Source organism: Cherax quadricarinatus, unplaced genomic scaffold (genome assembly GCF_038502225.1).
Source record: "Cherax quadricarinatus isolate ZL_2023a unplaced genomic scaffold, ASM3850222v1 Contig92, whole genome shotgun sequence".
Classification (NCBI taxonomy): Eukaryota; Metazoa; Arthropoda; class Malacostraca; order Decapoda; family Parastacidae; genus Cherax; species Cherax quadricarinatus.
The window spans coordinates 189091-205148 of record NW_027195118.1 but is presented as its reverse complement, the minus strand read 5'-3'; the positions used below and the strand labels follow the sequence as shown (position 1 = coordinate 205148).

Sequence of the window (16058 nt, the reverse complement as noted above, 5' to 3'; positions counted from 1 at the left end):
TATCACCTAAGACCATGAAAATGCAAATACAACGATAAATACTATACGAAAATACACCTCAAAGTCGGAGTTTTATTCCAAAAAAACTATCATTTTTTTTTTCTCATTAGGCAATGTGTGTTGCAGGATTTTTTTTATGTGGTGCACACTGACCACACAGACCCATTCTCTCACATGTGGGCCTACCAGCTTTCTCCCGCTTGATTTGAAGCCGCTAGAATTATTGAGTATATATACGTCAGAAACATTGGCTCGTAAGACGTATTTATATGTCGAAAACAGTCAAAGGGTTAACTCCCACTCAGGGTTGAAAAATATTCGAACAAAAAAAAAATTTTCTCATGAAATGATAGTTTTTTAGATGACAGAAATTGAACCGCTTACGGCAACGTCGCTGAATGCCGGTCACCCGGTAAAAGTTTATTTTCTTTTTTTTGGGGTGGGGACTTATTTCTTTTTTAATTTTTTGTTTTTCAAATAACTTTTATTGCCTGTGAAACCTATACAAGGCCTATTTTTTATATATTTCCTTGTTGTATAATACACAATAACTGCACAAACATTGTTTTCAATATATTGTTTACAAAGCATGTTTACACAAACAAACAATATAAAATATTGTTTATTACTATTTTTCTATCATATATATACACATAGAGTCACTGGACATGTTCCTAGAAGTGCTGCAGCTTGTGGAACTCTTTGAAATATGGTGTCATGCACAATGGTGTTTTACACTCCTCACACACAAAACAAGTGTCTCTGCATTGTTGTGCACATATTTTTTGTATATGCACAGACATGACACCTCCTCTAAGCCTTTTTCTTCAAAGTAGTAGCAGGCAGTTTCTTAGGAAGTGATCACCAGGCTTCAGACGAGAGGGTATTTGTTGATAATTTTGTGGGCTGTGTTTTATTGCAGGTGTTGTTACTTGGTACTTTAATATTATTTGTCTGATGACAGACAAACAAAATTTGTCATATGGTGGTTTGTTTCTGGTCCTCATCTTATACATATTATAAGCATTGAGCTCGGAAATGTCCAGAATATAGAAAAAGCGTTTTATGTGCCACTCATGACTCTTGCGAAAAAAATCAGCAAACCCAATCTGCATGTCACATTTGTCCACTGAATGCATATAGAGGGTGTAGTCCATCACACTTGCAGGTTTTAGATTGGGTTCATTGGTCTCTCTATTCTGCCTGCCAGTGTCTTATTTCGTTAGGGTGAACTGATGACAACAGTGTGACATCTCATTGTCATGCCACCGAAATGCTATGATGTCATTGGCAGCAAATGCCTGCACCTGACCTCTGGGAGTTCCTGTGTCGAACCTTGGCACATGCCTATAATTTGCACGCACTATACCGCACACTTCTGTCATGTTCACTTACAAAAAAACACTGAGTAAGGGGCTTGTGTACCAGTTATCAGTATATAATATACAGTGGAACCTCAAAAATCGAACGTATCACATATCGAACGTTTATGACAAACTGTGTCCCTATTATCGAACGCGCCTCTATTTTCGGACCGCCTGGTACGGGACCTGTCTGTTGGCCCGCTCTGTCTGCGTCCCCGTGCAGGTGCCGTGAGCAGTCTAGCTTTGTTTATGCTTGAGTGAACACTAACCTGCGATCTCACTTACACATTTTACGATTATTTAATTGTGTTTAGTGCTTGTGGGGCTGTGAAATAAGCTGCCATGGGTCCAAAGAAACTTGCTAGCAGTACCCCTGTGGTAAAGAAAGTGAGAAACACCATAGATGTGAAGAAGGAAATAATACAGAAGTATGAGATTGGAGTGAGACTTGTTGAGCTTGCCAGGATGTACAGAGGACTGTGGACAGTTATTTTGTGAGACTGGGGTCCAATGACTCTCAAGCTGGTCCTAGTGGCATTAAAATACAGAGAAGGGAAGCAACCCCAGAGAGGGCTTTAATACCGGAAGTCCTCATGGAGGGGGATTCTCCTTCCAAATAATAACCCCAACTCCCTCTCTCCTCCCTATCTTCCAGATGCCATCACCAATCTTCAATAAAGGTAAGTAAAAATGTTATTTTATATTACTATACATAATTAAAGACTATAGCATTTGTTGTGTGTATGTAAAACTGTAATTAATCTCTATAAAATGTATTTTTTTGTGAATATTTTTGGGTTTCTGGAACGGATTAATTGTATTTCCATTATTTTTTATGGGAAATATTGCTTTGAATTTCAGACTTTTCGAATTTAGAACTAGCTCCATTTCAGACACCCAAAAGTATTAAAAAAAAATGTTTCCTGCATAAAATATACATTTACCTACACAGAAAACAATGATACATGTAGAATAAAACAATAATAACATCACACTTACCTTTATTGAAGACATGGTGATGTATGGAAGATAGTAGGAGGGGAGAGGATGGAGGGGTTTACAATTGTTTGGAAGGGAAATCCCCTTCCATAAAGACTTCAGGTACCAAGTCCTTATCCTGGGTTACTTCCCTTCTTTGTTTTTTAATGCCACTAGAACCTGCTTGAGAGTCATTGGACCCCTGTTGCTTAAAAAAGTGTTCCAGAGAGGTCTGTTTCTGGCATATGTTAGGAATTGTGTTGGGAAACAGGACAAGATAGTCCTTCACTGTGACACTAATATCAGCTCTACGGCTTATTTATCTAGCACAATTCATCTAATATGACATAATGAACAATATTAATAAAATAGAAACATGATATATACTCTAGAATGAATAAAATATGGCACTAAAAATGTCACGAGTGGTGGTGTGTTGTTTGTTGTTGGGTGTATAAGGGCCACTGAAAGATAAGCCTTACATAGTGGTGATGATGTCATATTTTTTTAATTTGCATGAAATTGGCCAAATTGCCAATTTCTGACCATTTTATTGGGTAGTTGAAAACCGTAAATGGGCAGTTTCTTGTACTCAACTGATAGAAAAAATGGAGTTCTAAAGACATAGCTATGAGTTTGGTCGACTGGAACAGTGGAATTGGCCGAAAACAGGGCTCAAAGTCGACAAAATCGCTGATGCATATATATCGCCAAGATTGCTAACTTTGCGGGAGCATTCCGTAAATTTTCAATCAGATTTTGTACTTTTGGTGTCATTACCATCGGGAAAAGATTTTCTATCATTTCATAAGAAAAAGTAATAATTTTTTTTTTTTTTTTTCAAAAAAAATTTCGACATAGAATGACAGTTTCAGAAAGGGGCTTGCGACAATCAGAGGGTTAACCAAAAAAAAATTTTTTTTTTGTTAAGTATAGATTTACATGCAGAAAAGAATGAACATTCAACATGACACTTACCTTTATTGAAGACTCTTGGTGTATGGAAGACAGGGAGGAGGGGAGAGGGAAGAGAGGTTATTCTTTGGAAAGGGAATCCTCCTCTATAAGGACTCCACATTGCACAACTCTCCATTATTACCACCCTCTTCCACCATCACTACCACCCTCTACCACCATCACTACCACCCTCTACCACCATCACTACCACCCTCTACCACCATCATAACCACTACCACCCTCCACCACCATCACTAGCACCCTCTACTGCCATCACAACCACTACCACCATCACAACCACTACCACCATCACAACCACTACCACCCTCTACCACCATCACAACTACTACCACCATTACTACCACCCTCTACCATCATTATTACCACCATCACAATCACTACTACCCTCTACCACCATCACTACCACCCTCTACCACCATCACTACCACCCTCTACCACCATCACTATCACCCTCTACCACCATCACTATCACCCTCTACCACCACCGCTTTTGTTTATTTCTACAAACTTTTTCTTTAATTCTATTGCGTTGCTCACTTTCTTTAGCAAAGGACTGGCACTAGGAGCTTTCTTTGGGGCCATGGTGGCTTATTTAGTAGTCACACACACAATAAACAAGTGTCAAAAACAATGGATTATTACGAAATGTTTCATATGACCTCACAGGATATGTTCACTCACCGAGAAACAACACGACACTGCCTGAGAATGCATGTGGGAGGTGGCTTTGTGTGCACGCTGGGCACTGGACAGGTTCCATACCATCGACAAAAATGGAGGAAATCGACGAAAACGGAACCAATATTTTGATGAAAAAACTTGTCAAAAACGGAAATCGGCGATAACAGAAATCGACAAAAAGGGAGGGTCTACTGTACTGTATTACCGTAATAATAAACAGATTGAAAGGAATTTCCCAGCAGACATAAAATTGAATGTTTTAATTTTCAGTGGTGACACTTTTGGAGTGTCAGTAAGGAGTAATTCCTCAGTTAACGGCAAATTCATTTACAAACGTGGTCTTAGGAATGGAACTTCATTGGTAAGTGAGGAGAGCCTATATTTTATTTTTTATTGTTTTTAACCCCTTGACTGTCACAACCCCCAATCCTGAGGTGTCTTCTGGTGTTGCAAAATTTCAAAAAAAAAAAAAAAAATTCTTGTGAAATGATAATCTTTTCCTAATTGTAATGACACCAAAAATCAAAATTTGATGGAAAACTGACGGAATTACGCTCTCGCAAAGTTAGCGACCTCGGCGATATTTACAAATCGGCGATTTTGCCCACTTTGAGCCCTATTTTTGGCTAATTCCATTGTTCCGCTCGACCAAACTCATAGCTATTTCTTTAGAACTCCATTTTTTCTATCGATTGAGTACAAGAAACTGCCCATTTACCGATTTCAACTACCCAGTAACGTGGTCAGAAATTTGCAATTTGGCCAATTTCGCGAAAATTTAAAAATATGACAATTTCAAAATAAGATCCAGAATGAACAATGCAGACATTCCTGGCTCTAAAATAACATTTTCTTTGTTTATCAGTCACATCTTCAGGACCCTTTGATATTACTCATGCTTTCTATTTTGAATTTTTATTCAAACAAAAAATAGAAGATTTACTGTTATGCAGACTATTGCAATATTGTAATAATTGTACAAATAATGCCAACCCATTCATGACTGCATATCAGAATGGCTAGTTGGACATTTATTGGACAATGACATCATTTGTTTACTTTTGAACATCGGCAAAAATCAAACATTTTCCATATGTTGAGCTCCATTTCCAGGCTCTTTTTATAGTAAAACCAATCAAAATCACCTCTATTTCTATAATATGTTTTCCATTCTATCAAACGAGACCAAGAAAATGAGAACAGAACCATAAATACTATACGAAAATAGACCACAAAGTCAGCATTTTAATACATAAGTCTATTGCTAACTTAATATTTATTAGTGTAAACTTATTATCTGGCATTCATATAAGTGAAAAAAAATAGTGTTCTGCTTTCTGGCAATGTCCCCTTTCTGGCAGTAGCCTGGAACCCTAACCTGATGTATAAATGGGGCCCTACTGTATTGCATTTTATTTTTATGTATTTATTTATATATTTGCAAGTACTAGTACATTGAGATTATGTATTTACAATAATGGGTTAAATTGCAAGGAGAGCCTAATGCCTAGGCATTATGGGCTGACTTAATTTAATGGCTTACTGACTACAGTGGACCCTCGGGTGATGCCTTTAATCCGTTCCAGAGAGCTAGCTTTCAACCCTTAAACTGTTCAAACGTAGATCTATGTTTGCACGAGTAGTGCTCCAAACATAGATCAACGTTTTATTTTTCATTCCTTCAAGTTTGGCGCAATAGGCTTGAGTCGCCTAGACATGAAAGAATGGGTCTGTGCACTCAGTGTGCGCACTGTTAAAAAAATCTGGGAGCACTTAGTACCTTGTGGGAGCACCAGTTTAATTGAGTGCCAGCTAGAGCAAATAGCATGGCAAACACCAGGGAGTCGCTTGCCATGTCGCATTAACACTCTCATTTTAAGAGGAAAGTAAAAATAGGTTAGATAAATACATGAGTGAGTGTGGGTGGGTGTGAATTGGACCTGACTAGCTTGTGCTACTAGGTCTGATGTCATGCTCCTTCCTTCACTGGATGTGACCTGACTAGGTGGGTCATGGGTCTAAGCCAGGGGGGGGAGGGTGACATGTACCTGCCTTGCATGAGCCAGTAGGCCTGCTACAGGGTTCCTTCTTTCTTATGTTCTTATGTATTCGGCAGGCTGGCCAGCTGGCTTGCTTTGGCTGTCTCTGGCTGTCTCTCTGTCTATATCTCTGTCTATGTATATCTCTATATATCTGTCTATGTCTCTGTCTCACATGTACACATAAGTACAGTTATTATATATAGTGTAAATTACCTAGAATAATCCAGAAATTCCAGGCAAAGATAGATAGAGAGAAAGAAAGACAGACAGGCAGGCAGACAGACAGACAGACAGACAGATACAGAAACGTGTTTGTGTGTATCAGTGAAAACAAATAAAGCCAGGGTTCCCCGAGCACCCATTTATCAAATGTCACCGAGCTGATAACAGATGTCATAACACCATTCTTCAAGGAGTGTGATATACATATACTCCAGGCAGACAGAAAGATAAGAGACAGACAGACAGACAGACAAGCAGGCAGATAGACAGAGACAGATAGGCAGATAAACAGGCAGACAGACAGATAGACAGACAGACAGGCAGACAAACAGATAGATACAGACAGATAAATAGACAAGAGAGACAAGACATGTTTGTGTGTAACAGTGATAACAAATACAGTGAGGGTTAGCTGGAGCAGTGGGCATTCATCAATTGTCACTGGGCTGTCAACAGTATAAGGATGCCTTTCATAACAACATGCTTCAAGGTATATGCCAGGGTATCTAAAACATTGCTGGGACCTATAAATACTTTGTATATATTTCTAGACAGTAATAAATAACCCAAGCAGGTGTAAATGTTCACCTGTCAATGTGATTATGACAATTTGAGCACTATTTCAGTACCTAATATTAGTGTCAGAACAAAGATTGGCTGTGAAATTACGAGAACTATTATAAATTGTAATTCTCAGAGCATAAAAATATATAAATTAAAATAAAAACGAGAAAAAAAGGTATATCGGCAACAGTCGACGTTGCCGACAGATGAGCATCCAGAGCCAACTTCACGGTCTTATATCTCGGTAAGTACTGACCCTAAATGTTTTTTTTTCTATAACATGTAGAAAAATGTGCTTTTCATTTTAAAAGAAAAAATAATTTTTTATTTTTCAAAATATTCAGAGTGCCACATGACAGAACGTAGATCTATGTTTGGACAGTTTAAGGGTTAACCGATTTAGCCTTTAACCGAATTAATTTTCCCCATAAGAAATAATGGAAATCCAATTAATCCATTCCAGACACCCAAAAGTATTAAACAAAATATTTTTTTTACATGAAATATACATTTCCCTACACAGAAAGCAATGATACATGCACAATAAACAATACTGAAATGACACTTACCTTTATTGTGGACGTGTTGATAAATGATGAGACAGGAGGAGGGGAGAGGATGAAGGTGTTCTATTGTTTGGAAGGGGAATCCCCTTCCATAAAGACTTCAGGTAACTACGTAGCCCTTTTCTGGGGTTACCTCCTTTCTTGGTTTTTTAATGCCACTGAGAACAACTTGAGAGTCACTGGACCCCTGTCACACAAAATATTTGTCCAGAGAGCTGTTTCTTGCGTCCCTTTAAGATTTCCCTAAAATGGGACACAAGAGTGTCATTGTACATGTTGCCAATATGGCTTGCAACAGCTGTCAGGATAATATTCATCCATAAATGCTTTCAACTTTGTCCACATTGTATACATTTCTTTAATCTTTGACGAAGGCAACTTCCTCCATCTCTCTTCCTCCTCCTCTGAAGCACATTCCTGAGTTGTGATTTGTTGCTGTTGCACCTGAAGCTCTTTGCAGCTCTGTAGTGTTTAGCTCTTCATCGTCATCCTCCACCAACACTTCCACATCCTCGCCACAATAGATTGCACAACTGGCATAGTCTGCAGAGGGTTAGCCCCAAACCCTTCAAAATCCCTCTCTTCTACACATTGTGGTCACAATTTTCTCCAAGTAAAGTTCCAAGTCCTGCAGGTCACTCCCCCCCCCAAGCCTTACGTATAAGGTTTATGCAACTGAGGATACTGAAGTGATCTTTCCAGAACTCTCCTAGGGCCAATTCGGTGTCTGAGGTCACTTCAAAGCACCTTTGAAACACTACTTTGGTGTACAGTATTTTGAAGTTTGAAATGACCTGTTGGTCCATGGGCTGGAGGAAAGGAGTGGTATTAGGAGGCAAAAATTTCACTTTGATAAAGCTCAACTCACCCGCAATTTGCTCTTGCAAGTCGTGAGGATGAGGAGGAGCATTGTCCATTACCAGAAGGCACTTGAGTGGCAATTTATTTTCCAGGAGGTACTTTTTCACAGTGGGGCAAAACACGTCATAGAACCAGTCCAGGAAAATGTCCCTAGTGACCCATGCCTTACTGTTTGCTCTCCACATCACACACAATTTAGTCTTGACGACATTGTTTTTCTGGAACACACTGGGAGTTTCAGAAGAGTTGTACACAAGTAAAGGCTTCACTTTGCAATCCCCACTAGCATTACTACAAAACATTAGAGTTATCCTGTCTTTCATAGGCTTGTGTCCTGGGAGTGCCTCTTCCTCCTGAGTAATGTAGGTCCTGTTTAGCATTTTCTTCCAAAACAGGCCTGTTTTGTCACAGTTGAACACTTGTTGGGGTTTTAATTTTTCAGTGTCTATGTACTCCTTAAAGTTCTGCACATATTTTTCAGCCACTTCTTTGTCAGAACTGGCAGCCTCACCCTGCCTTATCACACTGTGTATGCCACGACGATTCTTAAATCTCTCAAACCAGCATTTGCTGGCCTTAAATTCATTAATAGCAGCACTATTTGGAGGCATTTTCTTAATGAGATCCACCTGCAACTGCCTTCCTTGCCTTTTCACTTATTATTGACTGAGAAACACTATCTCCTGATAATTGTTTCTCGTTTATCCACACCAACAGCAGTCTCTCCACATCTTCGAGTATTTGCGATCTATGTTTTGTAAGCATACTTGCACCTTTCACAACAACAGCTTCCTTGATTGCCTTTTTGTTGGTCAAGATAGTAGTGATGGTTGAATGGGGTTTGTTATATAATCTTTCCAACTCTGAGATATGCACTCCACTCTTGTACTTTGCGATTATCTCTTTCTTTAATTTGATAGTACACCACACCCTTTTTACCACAGGGTTGGCACTAGAAGCTTTCTTGGGGCCCATGGTGGGTTTTTTAGCAATTACAAGCACTAAAAACAATGGAATAATACAAAATATATCGCATGTACACGTGGAATTGTCCTCACTGGCTTTGTAAACAATGGCACACTGGCTGTACAAGGAGTATGGAGTGGCCGGGCCCACTCAGGCCACGCAGACATGTTCGGGATGAAAGCCCTTAACCGAGTTATTTGGCATTAGCTGAGCCAATATTTTTACGCCAAAGCGAGCTGTTAGCTGATTTTGGCGCTAACTGATGAAGCCTTTACCCGAGGGTCCACTGTACTTAACACTAAAGAATTTTATCATAGTTATACAGTGGACCCCCACCTTATGATGGCATCACCTTACGTTAAATCCATCATACGATACATTTTAACGCAAAAATTTTGCCTTGCCTCACGTTAAAAAACTCGCCTCATGAGATTCGTCCCGGGCATCCCAAGTGTGGCCTGAGCGTGCCTCAGCTGCCCCATGGGTGCCAGTGTTTACAAGCCATCCAGTGCGGTTGCATCCACGCATACAATCGGTACATTTCATATTATCACAGCGATTTTAGTGATTGTACCTGCAAAATAAGTCACCAAGGGCCCCAGGAAAGCTTCTAGTGCCAACCGTGCAGTAAAAAAGGTGAAAATTACTATGGAAATGAAAGAGATAATTGCTAAGTACGAAAGTGGAGTGCGTGTCTTGGAGCTGGCCAGGTTGTATACCAAACCCCAATCAACCATCGCTACTATTGTGGCCAACAAAACGGCAATCAAGGAAGCTGTTCTTGCAAAAGGTGCAAGTTTGTTTTCGAAACAGAGATCGCAAGTACTTGAAGATGTTGAGAGACTGTTATTGGTGTGGATAAATGAAAAACAGATAGCAGGAGATACCATCTCTCAGATGATCATATGTAAAAAGGGTGGGAAATACATACTATCATACCACGGTCAGCTGCTGCTGCACCACGGTCAGCTGTTGCTGCACCACCATCAGCTGTTGCTGCACCACATTCAGCTGCTGCTGCACCACTGTCAGCTGCTGCTGCACCACTGTCAGCTGCTGCTGCACCACTGTCAGCTGCTGCTGTGCCACTGTCAGCTGTTGCTGCACCACTGTCAGCTGCTGCTGCACTATCAGCTGCTGCTGCACCACCGTCAGCTGTTGCTGCATCATGGTCAGCTGCTGCTGCACCACCATCAACTGTTTCTGACCAACATGACTCGTCCCGAACCTGTCCGTCCAGCCTGAGCGCCTCAACTTCCCTGCCGTCATTGTTTACAAGCCAGGGTGGCTGGTTGCATGCATACATTCGATACATTTTGTATTATTCCATTGTTTATAGTGCTTGTAACTGCTAAATAAGCCACCATGGGCCCAAAGAAAGCTTCTAGTGCCAACCCTGTGGTAAAAAGGGTGAGAAATATGTACTATCATACCACGGTCTGCTGCTGCTGCACCACCGTCGGCTGTTGCTGCACCACGGTCAGCTGTTGCTGCACCATGGTCACCTGTTGCTGCACCAGTCAGCTGTTCCTGAACCACGGTGAGCTGCTGTTGCACCACAGTCAGCTGTTGCTGCACCACAGTCAGCTGCTGCTACACCACTGTCATTTGTTGCTGCACCATGGTCGGCTGTTGCTGCACCAAAGTCAGCTGTTGCTGCACCAGTCACCTGTTGCTGAACCACAGTGAGCTGCTGTTGCACCATGGTCAGCTGCTGCTGCACCACAGTCAGCTGCTGCTACACCTCCGTCATCTGTTGCTGCACCACGGTCAGCTGTTGCTGCACCATGGTCAGCTGCTGCTGCACCAAAGTCAGCTGTTGCTGCACAATGGTCAGCTGCTGCTGCACCAAAGTCAGCTGTTGCTGCACCACAGTCAGCTGTTGCTGCACCAGTCAGCTGTTGCTGAACCACGGTCAGCTGCTGTTGTACCATGGTCAGCTGCTGCTGCACCACAGTCAACTGCTGCTACACCACCGTCATCTGTTGCTGCACCACGGTCAGCTGCTGCTGCACCATGGTCAGCTGTTGCTGCTCCAGTCAGCTGTTGCTGAACCACAGTGAGCTACTGTTGCACCACAGTCAGCTGTTGCTGCACCAAAGTCAGCTGTTGCTGCACCACGGTCAGCTGTTGCTGCACCAGTCAGCTGTTGCTGAACCACGGTGAGCTGCTGTTGTACCACGGTCAGCTGCTGCTGCACCACAGTCAGCTGCTGCTACACCACCGTCATCTGTTGCTGCAGCACGGTCAGCTGCTGCTGCACCAAAGTCAGCTGTTGCTGCACCATGGTCAGCTGTTGCTGCACCATGGTCAGCTGGTCCTAGTGGCATTAAAAGAAGAAGGGAAGTAACCCCGGAAAAGGACGTGCTACCTAAAGTCCTAATGGAAGGGGATTCCCCTTCTAAACATTAACAACTTCCACACTCTCCCCTCCTCCCATCCCATCAATCATCACCAGATCTTCAATAAAGGTACGTGTCAGTTTGTGTGTATTAAAATTAATATTTCATGTGGTAAAAAAAAAAAAAATTTCATCCTTTGTGGTGTCTTGCACGGATTAATTTGATTTCCATTATTTCTTATGGGAAAAATTAATTCACCTTACGATAATTTTGGCATACGATGAGCTCTCAGGAACGGATTAATATCGTAAGGTGGGGGTCCACTGTACAGTAGTTTTATTAATTATAAGTGAATCTATTTTATACAAACCAAAGGATATATTCATATATTCAAAAATGCTTTTTTTATGAAACATGACTCAGTCATATTCCTGTCGACAATGAGCAATAGGTTCAAAAGTAAATATTGAAATTATAGTATGGGAATATAACATTGTGATTTGCTAAAAGTAGTTTACAGTATGAGAATGCTACAACTTTTTATGGTGTATTTTTCTCAGAGCAACTATTATTAAGGAGATCACAATAACAATGGAAACTCATGGACTGAGTGTGGATCGACGACATGTGATGTTACTGGCTGACCTCATGACTTGCCGTGGCCAGGTCCTCGGTATCACCAGACACGGACTTTCAAAAATGAAGGAATCTGTTCTTATGCTTGCTTCTGTAAGTAAATGTATACTTTTTTATTTTATTTTGTGATTTATACTGTATGGATATTTACTTATAAAACTGCGGTGATCAAATGTGCCCAACTTTAGCTCCTTGAATGTAACAGGTTAACCTGTGCTAACTTACTAAAACAGCTCCTGAAAAATTATGTAAGTGTCTTTTCTATGCCCACCACCTTGTAAAGGATTTTTTTCATTTTTGTTGATATATTCTAGGAAAGTGTCTTATTTTGTCATTTAACTATCAAGCAAACCAGAGAAAATTAGCAAATTATTGAAGCACTATGTGACAGAGCTGGTAAGCTGGAGGCAGACTTGTCAGGTCACCACTATGTCAATCTATATGAGATTTTTTTTTATTCTCCCAGAAGTGAGAGAGAGGAGTGGAGAATTACTGAACATCAGTTAAGTTCAAGGGAGGCTTCCAGCTGATTTGCACTTTTGAAAAATAGAAACAGGTACAGAGAGCCTGTAGCAGGTAACATTACTCTGTGAAAGAGGCTTAATGTGTTAGCTGAACCACACCCTGACATGCCCCAGTCAGAGCTCCAGAGAGCTCCCTTGGTTGCTTAGCCAGAGTCCCAGGGAGCACCCCTGGTTGCTCAGCCAGAGTCCCAGGGAGCACCCGTGGTTACTCAGCCAGAGCCCCAGGGAGCACCACTGGTTGCTCAGCCAGAGCCCCAGGGAGCACCCAAGGTTGTTCAGCCAGAGCCCCAGGGAGCACCCCTAGTTGCTCAGCCAGAGTCCCAGGGAGCACCCCTGGTTGCTCAGCCAGAGCCCCAGGAAGCACCCAAGGTTGCTCAGCCAAGTCCCCAGGGAGCACTCATGATTGCTCAGTCAGAGCCCCAGAGAGCACTCCTGATTGCTCAGCCAGAGCCCCAGGGAGCACCTCTGGTTGCTCAGCCAAGTCCCCAGGGAGCACTGCAAGTATTGCTAGTTGGGGACTCCATTATAAGACACCAGCATACAGAATTCTTTCATAGAAATACATTCATAAGGAGGATGTTTCTCAGGTGCAAAAATCAAGGATGGATGTGATAAATTTACTGAAGTAACAAAAGGTATTCCTGAGAAAAGTGGATAATTCCTCCATTTCCTAACATCAAATATGAATGACTCCCATTCCCCAGGTGCTCTCTGGTTTCTATGGATTTAGTGCCTTCACAGATAAAAAGATAATTATTTATAAGAAACCAGTGATTTAAAGCAGATCAGATAAGAAGATTCTTATCCCTTTAACTGTCACAGCATTGATCAATGTTCCTCCGCTAGTGCTCTCAATATTCAAAAAAGAGATGTAAAAAAAAAGGATAATTTTCTGTGTGTAATGAGACCCTCCAAAAATTTTTAGGGTCACTACTTACCAGGATGTAAGGCGGCAAAGTTGACACAGGAAGCTCTCATGATGGTAACATGGAGTCCTGCCCCTTGCAGAAATGTTACAGATATACGTTTTTTTTTTTTATTATTAATTATTTTTTTAATTTACATAGTAAAGTGTTTAAAGGAAGAACTCTGAAAGTGAACATAGATAAGAGTAAGGTGGTGAGGGTATCAAATGATTTAGATAAAGAAAAACTGGATATCACATCGGAGAGAAGGAGTATGGAAGAAGTGAATGTTTTCAGATACGTATTTGGGAGTTGAATGGCAGTGGATCGGTTTATGAAGGATGAGGTTAACCATAGAATTGATGAAGAAAAAGAAGTGAGTGGTGCATTGAGGTATCTATGGAGACAAAAAAACATTGTCCATTGAAGCAAAGAAGGGAATTTTTTTTTTTTTTATTATTATCACACTGGCCGATTCCCACCAAGGCAGGGTGGCCCGAAAAAGAAAAACTTTCACCATCATTCACTCCATCACTGTCTTGCCAGAAGGGTGCTTTATGCTACAGTTTTTAAACTGCAACATTAACACCCCTCCTTCAGAGTGCAGGCACTGTACTTCCCATCTCCAGGACTCAAGTCCGGCCTGCCGGTTTCCCTGAATCCCTTCATAAATGTTACTTTGCTCACACACCAACAGCACGTCAAGTATTAAAAACCATTTGTCTCCATTCACTCCTATCAAACACGCTCACGCATGCCTGCTGGAAGTCCAAGCCCCTCGCACACAAAACCTCCTTTACCCCCTCCCTCCAACCTTTCCTAGGCCGACCCCTACCCCGCCTTCCTTCCACTACAGACTGATACACTCTTGAAGTCATTCTGTTTCGCTCCATTCTCTCTACATGTCCGAACCACCTCAACAACCCTTCCTCAGCCCTATGGACAACAGTTTTGGTAATCCCGCACCTCCTCCTAACTTCCAAACTACGAATTCTCTGCATTATATTCACACCACACATTGCCCTCAGACATGATATCTCCACTGCCTCCAGCCTTCTCCTCGCTGCAACATTCATCACCCATGCTTCACACCCATATAAGAGCATTGGTAAAACTATACTCTCACACATTCCCCTCTTTTCCTCCAAGGACAAAGTTCTTTGTCTTCACAGACTCCTAAGTGCACCGCTCACCCTTTTCCCCTCATTAATTCTATGATTCACCTCATCTTTCATAGACCCATCCGCTGACACGTCCACTCCCACTTCCTGTATTCACTTTTAATTTTCTTATTTTGCACACCCTACCAAATTCATCCACCAATCTCTGCAACTTTTCTTCAGAATCTCCCAAGAGCACAGTGTCATCAGCAAAGAGCAACTGTGACAACTCCCACTTTATGTGTGATTCTTTATCTTTTAACTCCATGTCTCTTGCCAAGACCCTCGCATTTACTTCTCTTACAACCCCATCTATAAATATATTAAACAACCACGGTGACATCACACATCCTTGTCTAAGGCCTACTTTTACTGGGAAATAATTTCCCTCTTTCATACATACTCTAACTTGAGCCTCACTATCCTCGTAAAAACTCTTCACTGCTTTCAGTAACCTACCTCCTGCACCATACACCTGCAACATCTGCCACATTGCTCCCCTATCCACCCTGTCATACGCCTTTTCCAAATCCATAAATGCCACAAAGACCTCTTTAGCCTTATCTAAATACTGTTCACTTATATGTTTCACTGTAAACACCTGGTCCACACACCCCCTACCTTTCCTAAAGCCTCCTTGTTCATCTGCTATCCTATTCTCCATCTTACTCTTAATTCTTTCAATAATAACTCTACCATACATTTTACCAGGTATACTCAACAGACTTATCCCCCTATAATTTTTGCACTCTCTTTTGTCCCCTTTGCCTTTATACAAAGGAACTATGCATGCTCTCTGCCAATCCCTAGGTACCTTACCCTCTTCCATACATTTATTAAATAATTGCACCAACCACTCCAAAACTATATCCCCACCTGCTTTTAACATTTCTATCTTTACCCCATCAATCCCGGCCGCCTTACCCCCTTTCATTTTACCTACTGCCTCATGAACTTCCCAAACACTCACAACTGGCTCTTCCTCACTCCTACAAGATGTTATTCCTCCTTGCCCTATACACGAAATCACATCTTCCCTATCTTCATCAACATTTAACAATTCCTCAAAATATTCCCTCCATCTTCCCAATACCTGTAACTCTCCATTTAATAACTCTCCCCTCCTATTTTTAACTGACAAATCCATTTGTTCTCTAGGCTTCATTAACTTGCTAATCTCACTCCAAAACTTTTTCTTATTTTCAACAAAATTTGTTGATAACATCTCACCCACTCTGTCATTTGCTCTCTTTTTACATTGCTTCACCA

The 16058-nt window shown here is 41.3% G+C and overlaps 1 protein-coding gene across 2 annotated transcripts in view; it reads left to right on the top strand.

The window, feature by feature from the left end:
* LOC128684306 (DNA-directed RNA polymerase III subunit RPC1) overlaps nt 1–16058 on the top strand; it is a 161883-nt gene that overhangs the window by 126827 nt on the left and 18998 nt on the right. For both annotated transcript variants that reach the window (XM_070080036.1, XM_070080037.1), the window contains exon 3: nt 12125–12293. In XM_070080036.1, coding sequence (XP_069936137.1) covers nt 12125–12293 — 169 coding nt within the window. The remainder of the gene's footprint in view (nt 1–12124; nt 12294–16058) is intronic.